The sequence below is a fragment of the Rhincodon typus genome, chromosome 37 (genome assembly GCF_021869965.1).
Source record: "Rhincodon typus isolate 14 chromosome 37, sRhiTyp1.1, whole genome shotgun sequence".
Lineage (NCBI taxonomy): Eukaryota > Metazoa > Chordata > Chondrichthyes > Orectolobiformes > Rhincodontidae > Rhincodon > Rhincodon typus.
The window spans coordinates 12,316,656-12,337,706 of record NC_063368.1 but is presented as its reverse complement, the minus strand read 5'-3'; the positions used below and the strand labels follow the sequence as shown (position 1 = coordinate 12,337,706).

Below are 21,051 nucleotides of genomic sequence, written 5' to 3'. Positions count from 1 at the left end.
AGGATGGAAGGGGAGGTCACTTTAGATTCAGTCTATCAAGCTGTTCAAGCTTTGTACCACCATCCAGACCCACAGGGTAAAGAGAGGGCCTCAGCCTGGCTGGGTGAATTCCAACAATCGGTAAGTGCTTCATTATAGTCATTTGCATATTGTTGTTGCTTAGAATTAAATTCCTACCTGCAATCCAGCACCATATTCTGGCAGAAACTATTACCTCTATTTATTTCCCCTCAATATTGCTGTGAAGATTAGTTCATGTTCCGCTAGAGTTCAAAATTATGAAGACTTAGGATAGCGGATTAGACCAGTGTCATTCTGTAGAAACCTCAGACTACTCACAGATATGATTCCAGTGATGATGTTTTAGCCAGTACCATTAATTTTATTCCCAAACACTGCTTAGTACACAAGTACATACTCTACACCTGTATTTATTCACTGCACATTCATCACCATTTAGCGTGCAATTTTCTAGGTTTTGCTTCTATTGAACTGTTAAATTCTGGAAGAAGGGCCACTGGACTTGAAACGTTAACTCTGTCTCCTCTCTACAGATGCTGCCATACCTGCTGGGTTTTGCCAGCATTTTCTGTTTTGTTTTGTTTCAAAACTCTAGCATCTGCAGTTCTTTGATTATGTTATTGTTGAATTCTGGTGTCAGTTTCAGTCAACACAACTGTGTGCAACACATGTTAATATTCACAACTGACCCACTGCCCGCTCTCAACCCCATGAGTATTGAGGTTGCAGTCCCAGCAACAGAGTCTATTACTCACTTTTAAACATTTTCTCAGCAAAAATATGCTTTGGTCACCTGGATTGTCTGAGCTGCACGTGAATATTGGCTCACATACCTGGGCAGAGGTGTTGGTGTAGTGTTAATGTAAATGAAATTGGTAATCTAGTAGGCCACGTTTAAACGCGTCTAATAATATGCTTTTAAGCAAGGAAATTTGCCATCATCTTCAAACCCTGCTCCCCCTCCCCCAATTCCCCATCCAACCCTAGACACACAGCAATGTAGTATCGTTTTACTGCCTTTTGAATTGGTCTAGTGAGCCACTCGGGTCAAAGGGATGGGCAACAAATCGTAGTTTTGCCAACAACCATTAAATCCTATGAAAAAATAAGGGGAGCAATCACTAGGCGATGCTGTATTAGAACAGTGGTTCTTGGAGAGCAGCACATTGAGTACTATTTTGATAAAAGTAACATGAAATTACTAATTTTCTTCTTATAAGGTTATTTGACATCTGTACTTGGATTCAGCACTGTATCTTCTAAAGTTGGTTATGTTTGTACTCTGTACAGATCTGTCTAATAGGTGCTGGTGTTCTGCAGACCTGTTGCAGATGGTGGTTGTTGTGACAACCACTTGAATTGAAGTTTCATTGCAGTGCTGAAATCCTCATTTGAAATATAATTTCTTGTTGGAATCTGGATTATCAAGTAGCGCCTACGCAAAAACAAAATCCTGAGAGTAACCTGGAGTATCTAACAAAAGTCCAGGTTTAGGATCATAATGTCACTAGACCATTGGTTCCCTTCCTACTGTCCTGGTAGATATATGATACAACAATACTGGAGTTGTTGATTAATCATGGTGATCATAGAAACATAGAATATAGGAGCAGAAATAGGTCATATGGCTCTTGGAGCTTGCTCTGCCACAATGATTGCAGCTAATTATCCAACTGAATTCTTTGGTCCCACTTTCTCCCCATATTCTTTTATCCCTTTAGTCCTTAGAACAATATCTACAATTTTCTTAAGTCTTCAGTGTCTTAGCCTCAGTAGTTTCCTGTGGCAGAGAGTTCCGTAGACTCACCACACTCTGGATGAAGAAATTTCTCCTTGTCTATGTCCTAGTAGGCCTACCCTTTATCTTGTGACTCATGATTTTGGACTCCCAGGTCATTGAGAACATCCTCCTGCATCTACCCAGTCTAAATCTCGAACTTCATAGATTTCTATGACATTCCTTCCCCATCATTCTTCTAAACTCTAGTGAATGTAGTCCTAACTGATCCAGTCCCTCCCTGTATGTCAGTCCAGCCATCCCAGGAATCACTCTGATAAACTTTCTTTGCACTTTCTCAATGGCTAGAACATCCCCATTCAGACAAGAGGACCAAACTGCACACAGTATACCACATCTTACTGATGCCCTGTATGGTTTGAACAAGATGTCATTACTCCTGTACTGGAATCCTTTTGCTATGAAGGCCAGTGAAACATTTGCGCCATCACTGCGGGCTGCTTACTTTCAGCGACTGGTGCCTGAGGACATGGAAGTCTCATTGTATCTCCCCAATTTATCACCATTCAGATAATCTACCTGTTTTTGCTACCAGAGTGGATAACATCACATTTATCCCCATTTTACTGCATCTGCGCGCCTACTTAACGTGTCCAAGTCAAACTGAACCTTCTCTGCACCCCGCTGCTTGCAGCATACCCTCCCACCCAGCTTTGTATCATCTGCACATTTGGAGATATGACATGTAGTTTCCTCATCAGTCTCCATGAATGAATATACAACAGACCGAGACAAGGTGAGGAAAGCCCCTGATGTTGGAGAATTTTGGAACCAGAGTCACCTGCTCCCTGCCATGTGTCACTATATGTACAGCTTGTAATTTCTTGAAAGAAACTTGTCTGTATTCAGTCTGAATAAATCAACACTAATGACTTCTAAGGGGGTTTTGTTTAATTCCATACCTACTGTGAAAATCGTGTAAATGTTAACCAACTTGTTGTTCCTTTTGGCCAGATGTTTTCATGGCAGATCTCTGACCAGCTGCTGCGGCTCCAGCGTGACATCGAGTCATGCTATTTTGCTGCCCAAACAATGAAGATGAAAATTCAGTATTCGTTTTATGAGCTACCCCCAGAGATGCACTCCTCACTCCGCGATTCTTTGCTCACGCACCTGGAGTGCCTGAAGGATCTGTCCCAGGCCATCGTCACACAGGTACATCGGGGAGTTAGCTCAACACTTACACTCACTCACTGAAGAATCTGATTGTGGCCTTTCCACCCCTGGGTCCCAGACTCCTGTCCAGTATACGTACAGGTGTAAAGGTCTTCCTTCTTCTACCCTCACCCTAGACTTGCCTTTGTCTCCTTCACCATTTTTCTGCTGACCTGGCGTTCTGTTAGCATCAATAGATATTGTTGTCATTCACCGTGGATGGATTTCGATATTTGTGTGAACTTGAGGGACGTTTTGATGAAGCCCAATTCTACACTCGGGCTCCTACAGACACCCACAGAATGTATATAGATTAGGTGCAGGAGTAGACTATTTTGCTCCTCAAGCCGTTTATTAAGAGTGTAGCCAATAAGATTTAACCTTATCAACTTTCCTATCTAATCCCCATAAACTTCAGGGGAGGAATTGCCGTATTGGTAATGTTACTACACTGGCATTCTAGAAAGCCAGACTAATGTTCTGGGGACCACTAACCATTGTTGATTGTCATTTTTAAAAAAAAAAGGGCCTGGCCCATTAATGTCTTATAAGAAATGTGCCATCCTTACCTGGTCTAGCCTACATGTGACTCCACACACACAGCAATGTGGTTGACTCTTAACTGTTCCCTAGGCAATTAGGGATGCAGTAAATGGTAACCTAGCCCACAATGCCTACATCCCAAGAATGAATTTTTAAAAAATACCGTGCCCTCCCCTCTAACTCATGAATCTTAAAAAGTAATTAAATGTTCCTGATTTTTATCTCTCTGGGGCAGAAAATTTAACAGACTAAGGACCCTCTGAGATATTTTTAAAAAAAAAAAACCTCCACATCATTCTTATGGTGCAATAAGATCAGAGAGACTTGTTCAGGCATTGTACTGTCCTGCAGCAGATCATTCAGATTGTGGATTGAACCTAAAATTTTGCATTTTGTATCTGGTAGCTGAGTGATCATTTCAGTGTTCTGATATGTGACTTATTCTGCTGGCAAGGTCAACGTCATACAGTATTGAGTTGTCTCGTTGACAAAATAACATTGAAACTGCGACATGGAGACAGGTTGTCTCCACTTTAGCAGTAGTCCGAAACCTATGGGGTATTCTGTTCCCATTTTGTTTTGTTTCAAATCACTTACCTAATCTTAAATGGTGTAATTTCTCTGCTCCACTCCAGTAATGCATTATATAGCTTCACAAACACTTCACCAGAAAATATTTTCTCATGTGCCGTGTTTAAAGTTGATGCATTGAATCTTGTTTCCGCCCTTTTTTTTTTTTTGGACCCCTTAATTACTAGAATCCAGCAACTATCATTACTGTGAATTTCCATCCATCATGTCATCTCGGCATCATCTTTGCCTTAACCAAAATAGCCACCATTTTGAAGTCGGTGTTTACGTTTCCTCATGCTAAGCAGGTTCCTGGTGAATTTGTGCAACACCTGATCTTTTGCCTGTTGAGGGACACAAAATTAAAGTGGTAATGTCACTGTACTAGTAATCTAGCATTCTGGTCTAATGCTCTGAGGATGTGAGTTTAAATTCTACCCCACACCCCCATGACAGCTGGTGCAATTTAAATTCAGTTCATAATTCTGGAGTATAAAACTGGTCTCAGTAATGGTGATCATGAAACTATCATCGATTTTCAAAAGAACCCACCTGGTGCGTTTGGAAACCCTCTCAGTTCAAGGGCAATTAGGGATGGGCAACAAATGCTGATATTGCCAGTGGAACCTATGTCCTATGAAAGAAGGATGCAGTAAAACAAATTCCATGCTTTAGCGCTCAAATCAACGATGTAGTCTAGTTATTTTCTAGGGAAACTGTTTCTAAATTGATTATTAATCTAATTTTTTTTATATATTCTGTCTCTCTTTTCATAAAACCAACCCAGTATTCAGTTAGCGCTGTTTAAAGATGGCTGATAAATCTGAAAACCTTACCCTTCCTGCTGCCACCCCTAGCCTTTTTGCTCTTCCCGATTATCCAGGTGTCTCTCCCACCTGACCCCTACTCCCAAATTCAAAGTGTAATTAATGTTTGGAACATAAACATTCCCAAAAAGAGGCACGAGGCCAAGGATTTTATTTCGGACTTAACAGGAGTGACACGCGAGGAGCCATACTTAGAGAGGGAAAGTGAATTTAAACTGCATGAGAATGGTATGCTAAGTGGCTGGACCATGATTAGTATGGAGATGCAGTGGGAACTATTAACTGTCAATTTCAGTTAGCTGAAAAAACACTTGGGTGAGGTAGGTAGACTCTGATTGATCAGACCAGTGCCATGGGGAATGCAGGTGGGATTCGCAGTCTCCATTACCTGTTCTCAATCAAAAAGGTGCAATGTATGGACATTTCTTTCACCTCAAAGAGAGCAGGGTCCTCTGTTAATATATGTATCGATTCCAGTAAGCACAAATGAATCTCACTGGACTTATCTAATGATCAAAATTTGGTTTCCGGTGTTACTCGTAGCAGAGTCAAGTTTATTCAGTAAATATTGTTCAGTAGCAGAATCTCATCTGATGTTGGAAATGATGTTCTAAAGTTTGCAAGCACAGTTTGGTTGAACACAGTTGGTGAGCTGCACACTGAATGATGCAAGGGATGTATTGTTTGATATGGTCCATGAGCCATCAGGATGTACAACTTACATAACTGGCACCACACCAGCTCTGATACCACATTACTTATTTGTGTGGGAGGCAAAAATGTCTTACTGGCTTGGCAGCAGTATCCTGTTAATGTAGCAGACTACTCGTGTGTACTGCAAAGTAACAGCGTGAGACAGCCAGCTTCATTCAAATGTTTGAGACACCTTCCTAGATCACAGTGTGATTCATTCATGCAAATTGGAAGCTTACACGTATTAACTCAAAGGACTCCGCTCCTCGTAGGCAAAGGGAATTTGTCCATATTTTGTACCTTTTTCATTTGAGGAATGAGTCGGGGAGACAGGTCAGCTAATCCCTTTACGGAAACCAAATCAATGGGTCACAAATGTAACACAGTAACCAATAAATTCAATATGGATTGAGGGCAAAATCTCTTTCTGCACAGTCACTATGGTAAATAATATGACATTCACGGGGAAGCTAGTTATTTGAGAGGGATAACAAGGACTTACTGATAGGTTTAAATGAAGAGGAATGGTGGAGATTTGTAGGGAGTATGTGTTTACTAGTTGGACAGAATGACCAGCTTCCAGGGGGCTAATTTATGCAATTCCTAGTCGTCTTTCATTTCATTAGATTTTAAACCCATTTCACTTCTCTTTCACCTATTTTTCTAATCAGGCCTGTTCAGAGATGTTATTATGCATCTCTGGAACAGGTGGGTTTCGAACACTGACCTCTCGGTCCAGGGACAGGGACATTACTACTGTGCCACAAGAAGGCCCTTTTGCTGCTCTTTCAATTAATGCTCTTTAATTTGTTCTGTTTGTCTTCTCTTTGGCACCTGGTCAAAGTTTGGAGGATCTGAATTTTAAAGGAACTTGATCTGAATTCAGATCTTAAAGGAACCTGGTGGAACATGAACGTTGTTAAAGTGAAGCAAGTTGTCAAAGTTCTTCATCTTGCACTCACCGGACAAAAGCAAGAATACCAAATTTCAAATCATCATGGCAGTTTATACTACAGAAGGAGAGTGCTAATTGGTCGTTATATCTTCTGATTGGCCCAGACATTGCCAAGGCAAAGGCAAGAAGGATCTCTAAAATCCCCAAGCTCCCAGTAATTTAAAAAAGATGCAAAGCTTAAACTTATTCTTTTTGTTTGCAGAGGGTTCCCTGCATATGAATGTATGTCGCGTATAGTGAGCGTAGTTGACCTGCATTATTAGCTTAACTGATTATCTTAAATTGTTAGCATCGGCATTAGCAAAGGAAGCTATTAAGAACCTGATAAACGGCACTGATCCTGACTGAGCCAGAAGCATCTGAAAATGGAGGTAAGCATAGAGCGAGTTTGATTGAGTAAGACCTTGTTAGTTGTTAATTGTAGAGTGATTGAATATTGAATTATATTCAGGTGGTGGGCTTTAACTGGGCATTTTCTTGAGCTCCTAAATTTGAAAGCTTTGGCTTTTTGTTGCAGTGCCCGTTAAAGGGTGATTCATTAGTTATTTGTGAGTTCTGTTCATTTTATGCTGTACTAAATATATAGTAGCTCAGGTTTGAACAGTGGTCATTGAGGTTTGGATGGCCATGTTTATAATGAGTATCTGTATCTCTGTAAATAAAAGGTGCTCAAGTGTGAAATGATCAGGTTGCAGTTCTTGCCTTCACCGTCTAGTTTTCTGGATTGGAATAATTGGATCCTTGGGGGCACTACAGTTGTAGTTTGATCAGCCAGTCACTGTGTTGTAGGGTGAAGAAAGGTTTCTGAAGAAGGGTCTAGGCCCAAAACGTCAGCCTTCCTGCTCCTCTGATGCTGCTTGGCCTGCTGTGTTCATCCAGCTCTACACCTTGTTATCTCACTGTGTTGTAGGGTGTTGGTCCCAGTTACAGTTGGGGAAATGCTAAAATGTAAAGTAAAATACTAGTATCTCTGCCCTGTGTGTACAACAAAGTGTGCCAGTGATTAAGCACAAATAGTCTTTTCCTCTTGTTTTTTTTTCAACAACAATAATTACTCACTTTCTGTTTTGGACCCAGCTGGCTCTTGCTGTTGCAGACCTAGCCATACAGATGACATCATGGAAAAGCTGTGTCCAAACGCTAATTGAGAAGTGAGTGTTTTCTTATACATTTAAAGATGTGGGGCACTGGTGGACGAATGATTATTTTCTGGACCAGAGGCTTGGACTCTGAATCCAGGAACACTTATTCAGATTCCACAATGGCAGTTGCGGAACTTTCATTCAATTAATTAAATAAATGTGGAATTAAATCTAGTATCAGTAATGATGATCATGATTTGCATCTGGTTTGCTTATATCCCTTAGGGAAGCAATCTGTCCTTTATTATCCAGTCTGGCCTCTGTGTGTTTCCAGACCTACAGCAATGTGGTTGGTTGGTTGCTAACCGACTTCTGAAGTCAGGAAGATATTCTGTTGTAATGAAGAATGTGGCTCATCACAATTTTCTCAACAGCGTCCAGAATGGGTGATACATGCTGATCTTGCCAGTGATGCCCAACATCCAGTGAATGAATAAATTAAAATGTCTTCCTTTATCTGTCTTGGCCCATGTACCCACACCCCGTAGTGTTTGCTCTGGACTCCGAAAAGGTGCTTATCAAAAGTGGAATCCTCAGAATTTGCTGGGGTGGGCGGCCAGGTTAACATCATGGGAGTTCTTTTAGCCTCTTGAGTATTCCCATTGCTTTCTGTTTCTCCTCCTTAACCCCATGTTATTGCAAAATTTGTGACATGGAATTGTTCACTGGAAAGTTTTGAGGTTTGCTCAATCTTTTTACAAAAGAGACTCATGGCTGGCTGAGGGAACCATTTACTCCACTCATCAACCAGTGCTATTCTGAATCTAGGCTTCAAAGACAGCCTTCCAATATGGATCAGAATCCCTAGGCCAGCTTTGATAAGAATAAAAAATGCTGGAAATACTCAGCAGGTGAGGCAGCATTTGAAAAGAGAGAAACCATTTCAGATTGAGATGACTTTTCATCCGCACATTCTGTTATGAGTTTTTCAGCTGAAAGTCAACTGGAGCAGAAGCATTAACTCTGTTTCTCTTTTCACATGCTGCCTGACCTGCCAAGAATTTATTTGATTTTTATTGGTTTATGTTTTGGTGCATCCACTATCCGTTGTATTTTGCTTTTGTGTGCCCAGACCTGCTTTGGGTGTTTAAAGAAGGTTTGACTGATCTCTCTTCCACGTGTGCTGACTTGTAGGTACGGCAATGACGAGTCTGCACTCCCATTCCTGCTGGAGATTCTGACAGTGCTCCCAGAGGAGGTGCACAGCCCCTCGCTACGAATCGGCACCAACCGAAGAACTGAGGTCATTGAAGACTTGGCCTACAATGCCAGCATGGTAATCGCCTTATTGGTGAGTTATTGTTGGTATCGAATTTCGTCTGACTGCACTTGTCTGTGTGACTCTGTGCAAAATAAAATCATGGTATCTGCAGCACTGACCTGTTGCCCATCCTCCTTTTAATGTGCTAGCTTTTGGAGTGCAGTTCCACAGGCACTGCCATCTTGTCCAAGTAGCCACTCAAGCCGAAGTTATGAAATATCAACAGGCTCTTCAGTCGGTCAGTGTCACAATTCAGCTCTATCCTGTCCTTAGCAGATACCCAAATGCCTGAGCACCCTGGAGGAATCATTAGACAGTGATCGGGAACTGCATTCTCGACAATTTTCCTCCAAGGCCAGTTCCAGTAGACCATTTTATTTTTAAGCATGCAGTGATAGCATCGTCTCCTTTCCAGCCACATTTCTGCTAAATGGTGGTTCTTCCACTGACCCTCAGTTAACTGAGGAGAATTGCTTGAAGGCTGACCAGCTTTAGACAAAGTGTTGAATCTGGACTGACTTTAATCACGGAATTCATAACTGTAGTTTTGAAAAAGAAACACACATACAATGTTATAAATGAACAGAAACTATTATCTTCAGATTTAATCTCTTAATATTTGCATTTTGTACAACTCTTGTTTGGCTTTTTGACGGTTAATGCAGACCTTTCCACGGATTTCAACACCCAAGGGGGATTGAGAGAAATTTCTCAGCATTCTTTCTCCTGGGTTTTTCATCTTCATTGCAGCCCTCAAACAATCACATGATTTGCACTGTTTTGGGGATATTGTGATGCATCAGAGATTGCAGTTTTGTGGTAGAGGCTGCATGCACCAAAAGTTTTACTTTTTCTTTTCATTACTGTGCATTTATATAGCGTTTGTTTGGGTTTCAGACTAGAGATTAACGGACCTTCTAAGGGGCCGAGGTTCCTCTTACAGTCTCTCCAAAATACCTATTGTCAAGAAGTCCTTCAAGACATTAAACGGTGCAAGTGAGTTGTATTGAGGTTGCGTTTTATGAAGTTTCACTTTGTATGTGGGCATTTTTCAGACAGCCTACGTGGAGCGCTGTAGTCATGATGAGAAGTTGGTAATTAAAGTCTTCCGATGCTTGATGAGCTGGATTAACCTGGGCATCCTGCACAACGATCACATCGCTAACAGCCAGTTACTGGTGGCACTCTTCCAAGTACTTGTGAGTATGAACTAAGCAACTAATCAGCTTGCCAAAGTCAGTATTTTAATTGGGAAAATGCCAGTGTCTTTTATTAAATGTAGTTCTCTTCAGTCTTCTTTTGAAAGTTTCTGTCTTAGGCTGAGTGCTGATCCACAGACTGCAGTCGTGAGCAAGACTCTTGACTAGTTTCCCTCTTCACAAAGTATGGGTGCCAGGGTCAGTGTAGTAGCTAATTTGCCCTTTATGCCCATTTGATATCAGTTTGCGTAAACAAGGGATTGAAACTGGCACCTTCTAATTCTGTGGAGTACCTTTACCCACAACGGCAGACCTATCCCTTCCATTTAGTTTGTGCCATCCATAGTAGCAACTTGGGAAATGCGTGCCCTTTGGCATCATATCATTCTCACCCTTATTAGTACTTGCTTGGTCTCTTGTAATTTTAATCTTACTTGACTGCAAGCTCAGGATTGTTTACGGTCACATTGACCATATCTTTATTGACATTATTGCGAGGGAGCTGAGCTGTCAGAGAATTATTAGTTCCAGTGGCTCCAGTTTTAAGAATTGCCCTTCCTTCCACACCTAAAGGCCTCTATGTTCTATCTCATAATGTGTGAACTAATTCTTCATATGTGAACCTAGATTGATTATTGTCAGCAGGCTGTTTGACCAGGCAGTGCATTACGGTAGAGCCTGATGGTAATTTCACACAGAACGTGCTCATGTGACCAAAGGTGGAATAACTTGAGCCATTGACTTAAATCCCGCACACAGCCTAAATTGGAACCAGTGTATTGTCTGCAGTCCAGATGAGATCAGCCAAATCCACTTGGCCTGGGAATTGAAGATTGTGCCACCAAGAACAGAAGGCCCTATGTTGCACCTGGCAGTTTAATCTGCTTACAGGGCCAGCCTTTGTCTTTATAATGATCTGTTTCTCCCCAGTTGACATTGTGTGGTAGTTTTGTTCTGCGAACCCAGGAAACTTATGCCTGCTGATCCTCGGCCTTTGTCTGGCCTCTGTAGTGTTTAATCCCAATCCCAGAAAATTGTGTTGGTGTTCTGGTTTGTTTACGGTCTCATTGACTGTGTTTGTGTTGACGTTGCCTCCAGTAGAGCTTTGCTTTATCCTCTGTTAAAGGAACACACCCTAAGCGAGGAACTAAAAGGGAAGGTCTGCGTTTAATTCTGTTTGGAGAAATGGTCTGTTGTAGGATATCACATTTGCTGGTGAAATTTGGCAGAGGGCAAAGGGATGGTGATGAACGATAGTTGTGTGTTCTGCCATGTCAGTGAAGCATTGTCCACTTATTGTTCTGATTTAAATCCCAGTGACAAATAAAGCCAAGGTGAGGGGGTGATGCAGTTGCTGGACAACCCAGAAAATCAAGAAAGTCAAAGTTGGTTCTCCATTTCGTGACTTTGTTTGAAAATGTAGCTGTGGATATGCTCCAGTGGTTCAGAGCGATTGTTTAAAAAGGAACATTGTAGCACTAACTTCAATTGGATTAGAAGACTTCCGGTCTGGTCACTGATTTGCATTCAGAACGAATCACGTTTCAGGGTTACCCTAGTCTCCAAGTTAGTGAGAAGAAAATCAGCCAGAGTTCCTGCAATCCAGTCTTTGAGAAGTGTGTAGATGTCGAGAATATTAGGTCTAAGGTATTCCTCCACCTGCTCAACCTCTTGACGAGTAGTAGGAGGCCTCTTGGTTGAAGGTGCCTCAGCAAAAATCACCACCTTCCTGAGGAGAGGGTGATGACTTTATTTGTGTTGTAATGGTTTATTTATATCTTGGAAAGGATGAAAACTGGCTGAAAAGCTGCTGAACTGACTGTGTGTCACAGGGTTATCAGATGTAATTGACACTAGACACTGAAGTTTTTGGGGATAGTTAAGCTAGCCAGAAAGCCATCTCACTCCTCCCAGTGAGTCTCTGCCATGGGGGATGTCTCCCCATTGTCATGCACAGACAGGACAAGAGGTGAACCACAGTCTGTCCTGCATGGCTTGTCACCATCATGTCCTGTTGAAGGCCTTGCTCTCTGAAGCATCGAGGATCTGTTATACAGGAATTTTTTTTTTTCATGCTGACTCACTGGAGCATAACCAGGAGTAAAGTCTGCTTTGTAAACCCAGTGTTGCATCCTGAGCACAAAATCCAGGCTTGTGCACCAGTTCAGTATTAAATGAATGCTGTGACCGTGTTGATGAGACATTAAACTTGACTGCATGTTCTACTGGCTCTCAATGTGTTTTAAAGAAGCAAGATGGCATTCAAAGAAAAATGGGCAATTCTGTTGGTGCCTTGATCAATACTCCTCTTAACCCATACCACCGATGTGTCATTTAACTCATTGATTTGTGTGTGTGCGTTGCGGGGGATGCGGGGTTCTCCTACTCAACAGATTGGTTCCTATGTTTGTCTATTTAACGGTGACTGCACTTCAGTGTAATTGTTTGTGAAATGTTTTGGTATGCTTTTGAGATGTAATCAAGCATGTGAGAAATGCAAGTCTTTCTGTGCATGTTTGAGTAGGATGTAATGTTCACGATAATGGAACTGCAATGCTTGAGAAGTGTTGAAAGAGAAATTGTACCTGAATTTCAGAGACACAACCAGACGTCCTCCAACCTGCACGAGGTTGCGAGTGACTGTGTATGCGCAGCACTTTATGCAGTCGAGGGCTTGCAGGAGAGTCTACAGCTGGCATTACAGCTTCAAGAAGGGGTGACAGCACTGGAAGAAGCCTACCACACTGCAGTCGCCTGTGAGGACATGGACAAGTATGTTACAGTTACGTTCCACGCTTGGCTTTGGCTTGGGTATGTAATGATGCTGGAATGCTTTTGTGAGGATCAACTTGGGCATCTGCTGGTTAAGGCAGCAAATACAGTCTAGGTTCGACTCCTGGCCTCTGCGAGTAAGTTGATGTCATCCAGGCCAAATTTAAGCAGAAATCATTCTGGAGGCAATGAGAGCAGTCTATTTTACAAAAGCAAAATCTATTTGAACAGCAAACTACAGCAAACAGTTTGCAGAATTTACACAGTACAGCAAACACAACTCATGATTGAAACTACCACAAAGCACCCTGATAAAAGGAGGTTCTGAGCAGGTTCTGAGGAAGGGTCACCAGACCCGAAACGTTAACTCTGTTTTTTCCTTCACAGATGCTGCCAGACCTGCTGAACTTTTCCAGCAACTTTGCTTTTGTTCCTGATAAAAGGAGGGTTATTGCACACCGAAGTGGTGGATAGTTACATGTGTGTCTATAATCCAAAGCAATCATTTACATCAGTGCAGTCTCCAGGTATAATGATGGAGGAAGTCTCTCAGTCACTTCCATTCTTATCCATGATAGTGATATTGTATGCAGCTGGATTTAGGGAACCTATGATAGGCCTCAGTGTCCCTGTGGCTAGAGAGTTTTTTTTAATACTGTCTGCCTCTAATCTCCAGCTGGTCATTCCTACTAGAAAATCCAGTGGTCTGGACAGGGAGAGGGTAGGGGATGGTGACTCAGTGTAATAGGAATGGCCAGTGGCAGAATAGTTGCATTGCTGGAACTTGCATGTGAAGGCTGACCAAACACCTGGATAAGGTATTGACTGTTACAAGCGTTTATGGAATCCTAAGTGGCCTAGTGGTATTATCACTAGAATATTAATCCATTGACCCAGGTAATGTCCTGGAGTCCTGGGTTAAAATTCCACCCCAGCAAATGGTGGAATTTGAATTCAATTTAAAAAAACCCGGAATTAATAGCCTAATCGTGATGTGGAAGCGCCCATGTTGGACTGGGGTGGACAAGGTCAGAAATGACACGACACCAGTTTCTCGTCCAACAGGTTTATTTCGAAAACCCAAGCTTTCAGAGTTTCACTCTCTTTCTTCAGGTATTAGTGAGAGAGGTAGTATCAGACACAGAACTTATAAGTAAAATATCAAAGGGTCACACCACTGATGAGGATATATTAAACAACCCTAAGATGCTGTTAAATCTTTAATCAGTTAGAAGGTTTTAATTGTTTAATATGTATATGTAAATCCCCAATTCCTTTAAAATCACTATCCTGAGAGAACTAAAAGTTTTATCAATGTAAGAAAGAATTGACGTTTTAGGTCAGACAATGCATGTTAGGTGTAAGGCCTTGTTTAGAATCTGTGGTTTGGTTTGGAGTCAGACTGGTTTTATTTCTAAAGGAATTTATAAAACGCCACATTGACTGTTTAACGCACAATTTATAAAAACCCTATCGATTTTTGTGTGTGTGTGTGTGTGTTTGCAGGGGGGCAGTGGGAGAAGACTGTGAGAGTGTGTGTGTGTGTATGTGTGTGTGTGTGTGTGAGAGGGGGGGCGGGGGGAGAGAGGAGAGAGAGTGTGAGGGGAGGGAGAGAGATGGGCACCTCTCGACAATTGTCGGATAGGAATGTTCCCTCCCAGTGGGGAAACATTTCAGCAGACAAAGACAGTCAGCCTCGGATCTTCGGGTAAATGTCCTCCAAGGTGGACTTTGGGATACACAACAATACAGAGTCGTCGAGCAGAGCCACATTCTGTTCCCATGAGGATGGCCTCAAGTGGGATCTTGGGTTCATGTCGCATTACAGATGACCTCACCACACTAGACACGCACATTCTCTCTCACATGCGCGCACACACAAATCTATGGCGTAAATTTGTATTTGCAGATACATTTTATTTTGTTCAAAAAGCATGCAATTTATAGACAGTCAATGTGGTGTTTTATAAATTCCTACTTTAGAAATAAAACCTGTCTGACCCCAAACCAAACCACAAACAGGTTCTAAACAAGGCCCCACACCTAACATGCATTGTCTGACCTAAAATGTCACCTCCTCTTTACACTGATAAAACCTTTAGTTCTCTCAGGTCAGTGCTTGGAAATTTGCATATACATATTAACCAATTAAAATCTTCTAACTGATTAAAGATTTAACAGCACCTTAGGCTTGTTTACTACATCCTCATCAGTGGTGTGACTCTTTGATCTTTTACTTATAAATTCTGTGTCTGATGCTACTTCTCTCACTCACACCTGAAGGATTGAGTCTAATGATGACCGTGAATCCATTTGTTAATTGTTGAATAAACCCGTCTGGTTCACTAATACCCTTTCGGGAAGGAAACTGCCATCCTTACCTGGTATGGCCTACATTGACTCCAGACCCATATATGGTTGACTCTTACACTGCCCTCTAGGCAATTAGGGATGGGCAATAAATGTTGGCTTAGTCAGCAATGCGCTCATCCTATGAATGAATAAAACAAAACCCTGCACAAATACTGCCTGCAGGAACAAATTGTTTAAAGGCTAGTAACTGAGTTATTGACAGCTTAGAAATTCGAAAAGTTAATCAAAGCTGTTTTAATTTGAATGATCTAATTATATTTTAAATGATTGCTAGGATTTCAATCAATTCAATTTCACTTTTTGCACTAAAGGCGACTTCAAAGTTTCAGGCATCTGTAGTTTTCATCACTGGCTAAATGATCCTATCAACTGCAGAAAGTCAAGTATAGTACTAACCCTGTTGTAAATTCTGTCACCCAAAGAAACGTGCCAACCTGTTTCTTAGACATAGCAAGGTGGCACTGACTGATAACATCTTTGTGGCAGCTGCTGCACTTTGCACAGAATGTCTTTTGAATGTGGAACTTGCTTGTCCGTTGAGTAGTTGACACAAGTAACTGATTACTTTTACAGGAATGTTAGAAAGCATATGACGCATAACTGAGCAGAAGGGTGAATTGATCAGGTTAGATGGAATGTGCTAGAAGGAGCATAAACACCTTCACAGAGAGGTGGAGCTGAGTGGCTGACACTTCCATGCTTTTGCACAAGCCTTAGCTCATGTTAGTTTAAATTGTGTTTAGTTATGTTTTAAACTGTCCACCTTTCATGATATGCTACCCCACACATGGTTAGTAAGTTAATTGGAAAAGTCACTGTGGAGTGCGTGGTTAATGGTGTGAAGTTACACTCTGAAATAAGAGAATGGAGCTTTAATCTGAGTTCAACCTTTGTAGCTGCAAGTGTGAAAATACTTGATAAATAGTATAAAGAAAGTTTTTTTTTGTGTCTAACCTGTGTTGAACTGAATAGAGTGTGCCAGGGTCAGTAGAGGGAGCCCTTGTACCATTTCTGACCCGAGACTTTGTGTTTTCCAGGGCACTGAACTATTGCCGGATTTTCACTGAACTGGCAGAAACGCTGTTGGAGATGGTTATCCGTTCACCAGGACAGGGATTGGGTGACCTCAAAACGCTGAATCTCATCTTAAACTGTGTTGGACATGAGCAGTATGAGGTCAGTTAATGCTCACCTTCAACCCAGTCAGTTCAGGTAACAGTGCTCATGTGTTGAGACCAGCATGTCCTAAACTGCTTAACCATAGAGCCACGCAAAAGATCCCTGTGCAGGCAGAAGCAAGTCAATCACTTTAAGCTACTTCAAATGCATGACCCCACAACTAAATTTATAGGAGTCATGTATTTAAACAAATTGCCCCCACACTTCAGAGAGTATATTGATTTGAGACTACCTGTTACTTGGACCTGCTGCCCGTCTGTGGGTTTTAGGCTCTGTGCATTTCACTAACCCCAAGTCAAAGTGCTGAGTTAAAAACAAAGCTATGTGTTCAGTCATAAAGGACGAGATAAATAACTGGGCTGTTCCAGTTCAATGAACTTGAATTGTGCTGCTGTTGTATTGTTCTTGACCAAACCAATTCCACTGATCACGCAGAAAGCAGTCTCAAAATTAAACTGCAGGCTGTAAATTCTGAATAGGTCCCAGGGTAGTACAAGAGACTTCAACACAAAATCTTGGCTACACTTCATTGAGTGTGCTGCACTGACAGAGGTACCATCTTTCAAGAGAATTGCTAAATCAGAACTTTCCAAACTTTTCTGGAAATGTAGTGACATTTTGTGGCTTAAAAGTTGCTGCTACCTTGGTGAGAGCAAGGTAGGAGGTAGAGATGATGAGAGAACGGGTGTGGGCGCTGGTATGGGAGAGTTACAGAGCTGAGTGAGTGGACCGGAGGAAGGGTGCAGAGGTGAGTGTGCAGGGTGGATGGAGACTGCTGAGCTGAGAATTTGGCTGTGGGGAGCTGCAGGGGTGTGAGGATGGAGTACGTGGTTAGTGTTTAATCTTCAAGAACATTTTTGAAATCCCATCACCTACCTTTTCAGTAGCTTATTTGGAACGAGAATCAGGCCTCAAAGATCAATCAGATAAGCCACATCCACTAATTTAAGAGTCTTACGGTCATTGGCAATTGGTCCCCACAGAGCTCCATCGTAACCATCCCTGCTAAACTTTGGGAAGCCCTGTGTTAAACCAGGGCTCCTCGGCTCTTTGGGGATGATGTGGAAGGTCCCATGACACTAAATCAATGAGTTCTCCCTGGCATCCTAACTGATGGTTATTCTTTAATCAACATTGCTAAACCAGATTAGCCAATATCACTAAACCAGATTCTCTGATCATGTGGTAGTGCTATTTGTGAGAGCTTGCTGTGTATAGATTGCCTTCTTTCTGTCATTCATTGCAGTGACGCCGTTTCAAAGTATCTTAAACGCTATTAAACATTTTGGTCTGGAGATGGTTTAAGGCACTGGATAAATGTGATCAGAAAGTGCTGGAGAAACTCAGCATCTGTGGACAGAGCAACGGAATATTCGAACAAGCCCCGTATTAGACTCAATTCTGTTTCTGTCTCCACAGATGCGCCAGACCTGAGTTTCCCGTGCACTTTGTTTTTATTTCAGATCTCCAGCATCTGTAATACTTGCTTTTACTGTATACGTTTGACCTTTCTTTACACTGGGTGGGCTTTACTTTTGGATCTGATCTTTTATGTGCCTGATGTGGAAGTGCTGTATGCTGTCATTGAATGAGGTAAGTGAGAAACATCCAGTTTTCTAGTGGTTAAAAACCGTAAATATTTCTTCGAAATAGTGCTGAAATGAAACGTGAGTTTAGTCCTGATTGTTCATCTCTCTCTAACATGCTGTGTGTTGCACAGGTGGCGGAAATTACATTCAACTTCTGGTATCGGCTGGCCGAAACTCTGCACAGGATGAAGGACCCCTCAGTGAACCAGATCTTCCGGCCTTATTTCCAGAGACTGACTCAGTCGCTCACCTTCCACTCCCAGATGGACCCTGATCACGTATGTCACCTTTGATAAGAAAGCATGCAAATGAGGTGGTGTATAGTGACTCCTAGCCCTGAACAGTAGCAAAATGTTGGAGATTATCCCAAACCAAAATTTCCATATAATTACCTCTCCCTAGACTGCCCAATGCACCCCTGTCTTTGTCTTTTAATTATTTTAATGTTCTATTGTTTGCATAGAAAGAGTTCAGGGAAGATGCGTGGTAATCTGGTAAGGATTAGATCAACACTGAGATCCTGTTGAGTAAATGAACATCATGAAGTGAACACTAATCTTTACCTTATCAAATGTGGGTTAAAATCCAGTCCTGTATTAATGGAATGAAAACGTACTGTACAGGGGCAGCTTCGAAGCCCTTGTATGAAGTGAATGTGGTCTCACTGCAAACAAAAACTAAGTTGTAGTACTGAATTAGCAAACGTGCTAAGATGCCACATGGTGGCTGATGTGGAAATGGAATAATGTCTGCAATGCTGCAATAATGGGAGCTTTATTCATTCATTGCTTAGGCGCATTGTTGAGGCTTGAGTTGAGGAAGCTTTCCTTTGTGCTTGTGGATACTGTACTTATCTGGATGTGCTCTATACTGATGCTGAATTCACAGAAATGTAAATTGTATTATTCCTCAATGTTAACACTTTGAGGAAATTCACCTGGTTTTGTAAAAATATTTTGTATTTAATTTGATTAATTTGATATTTTGCTGAACAAGACTATTGAAGTGTGAAAGGTAAGCTTTTCTCACACCTCCCAATGCAGTCTGCCATCGTTAAAGTTGCTGAGTTGAGATGGCTTCCCAGTGCAGAGATTTTGAAGTCAGTATCAGTATGTGTATTAGCTCCGTGCTGACTGAACTGTTTCCTTAACAGGAGGGAGTTCTGGACGAGACGGATGATTTTTACGAATTCAGACTCCGGGTCTCCGATCTTCTGAAAGATATTATATTCCTCATTGGAGCTTCGGAGTTCTTCTCACAAGTGAGTAAGGAACAATTTTCCCAAACATTGGTCCATACAGCTAGAAAGAAAGCAAATGAATAAAGTAAGACCCATTCAACACATTCATTCAGGCACCCTTTCCAACATCCTACTGTTAAATGCCTGAACTTACTGTTTGCGTGTTCACCTCTGCACCTTAACCACTCTGTGACAGCAGTCCAGAATGTACCTTTTTGTTCCACTAACTTCTTGTTCATGCGGTGTTTAGTTTAAAGCTGTTTTGTGAATACGTGTGGGAATTTTGGGTCCTCAATTGTATTGTTCTTTTCCAGCTGTATTCAACACTGAAAGATGGCAGCCCAGCCTGGGAAGAGACTGAAGCTGTGCTTTTCATCATGACTGCATTGGTGAAAAACTTAAACCCGTGAGTGAGAGATCTGTGGGACCGCGTGGCATAATGCTGTGCTTGTGGTAGTGCAGTGTGAGATTGGACTGGCTTTGTGGGGAGGAGCAAATGGTTTAATTCTGAAGGCACAACAGCATCCTCATTTCATCAAGTCATTCATGTTATTTGGAATGGTGGGTGTTACAGAATTTGACCATCTTTATTTTTGTGGGATAAAGTTCCACAGCTACCAGTAATCAGCTAACATGCAAGCCCAGATAGTGGCAACTAGGGAGGGTGTTGCACCTGAGTTTAGTTGCAAGGTTCACTGGATAGCAACAGGAAACTGGAGTAATGAGATAAGCCAACTCCATCTTTCCCACTCATTCTCCATTTTAAATTTTTTCTACCTTTCTTGAATATATCCCTGGATTGTACTTTGGTTTGATGGATTATGAGGTGACTGATGAGCCCAGGCAGTTGATATCTGAAGGGTTGTTTAGAGGTTCTTGTGCTGCTTCGGACACCTTGATTTGGTCTTTGCATGTTCCCAATGACATGTTGCAATGTGCTTGATGCTTCTCAAACAAGCCCTCTCCATTTTGGCTGATCACAAGCCAGCTTCTCCTGCGAATCAGTGGGGATGCTTCAGCTCTTCAGGGAAGCTTTGAGGATGTCCTTAGAGTCTTCACTTTCCTGCTGGGAAAATCCTGCTGTGACCAAGTTCAGACAAGCAGTTGCTTCGGGAGTCAGATGTCAGGCATACAATCAATTTGTATTCTGTGCAAGGTGCCTTAGGACAGAGGATACTACAGTTGAATGCTTTCCTTGCCAGTAAGCTGCAGTATGCTGCAATTCACATACTGATTGTACTCACTCTGCAAGAGCAGTCATGTTTTAGATGGAGCAAATGTGGACTGTTGTCCTGACAGAATCATTGCCAAACAGGAGACATCTCTAATCTTCTTCTTTTAACAATCTGTGGCTTAATGGACCAGTCAGATGAGCTGTTTATAGCTAGTCTCCTGTCTAAGGAGTGTTGTGAAATGTAGAGGAATAGTGTGATGGATGTACATTTGTTGGGTGGGGTCAGGGAGGGAGGGCAGGCAATGCTGCTACTGCTTGATGTTAAGTATCCATTAATGATGGTAATAACTTGACCTTCCTCTGTTCTCCCCATTTAAATCCCAATGTTGTATGTTTTTGGGTTGATTCCCTTTCCATCTAACTTTGGAAGGAGCATAGTTAATTCAATGTCTCACTTTGAACCATTGACCATACTGGTAGGAAAATTGTTGGGAGAGGACAGCACTAGTCTAGGATGCAGGACTACCTGTGATCACATATCTTACTGACACTCCCTCCCA

At 41.9% G+C, this 21,051-nt stretch overlaps 1 protein-coding gene across 5 annotated transcripts in view; it reads left to right on the top strand.

Moving 5' to 3' along the window:
• LOC109938631 (transportin-3-like) overlaps positions 1-21,051 on the top strand; it is a 52,097-nt gene continuing 31,046 nt past the window's right edge. For 4 of the 5 annotated variants that reach the window (XR_007265671.1, XM_048617427.1, XM_048617426.1 and 1 more), the window contains exons 1-10: positions 1-120; positions 2,774-2,974; positions 7,640-7,713; positions 8,839-8,995; positions 10,021-10,164; positions 12,761-12,936; positions 16,347-16,485; positions 18,209-18,355; positions 19,231-19,338; positions 19,632-19,723. Coding sequence is in view for 4 of the 5 variants with exons in the window: in XM_048617427.1 (XP_048473384.1) it covers positions 4-120; positions 2,774-2,974; positions 7,640-7,713; positions 8,839-8,995; positions 10,021-10,164; positions 12,761-12,936; positions 16,347-16,485; positions 18,209-18,355; positions 19,231-19,338; positions 19,632-19,723 (1,355 nt within the window). In the remaining variant the exon portion in view is untranslated. Of the gene's footprint in view, positions 121-2,773; positions 2,975-6,851; positions 6,934-7,639; positions 7,714-8,838; positions 8,996-10,020; positions 10,165-12,760; positions 12,937-16,346; positions 16,486-18,208; positions 18,356-19,230; positions 19,339-19,631; positions 19,724-21,051 lie in introns of those variants that run through there. The other variant, XM_048617428.1, reaches the window with a different exon arrangement.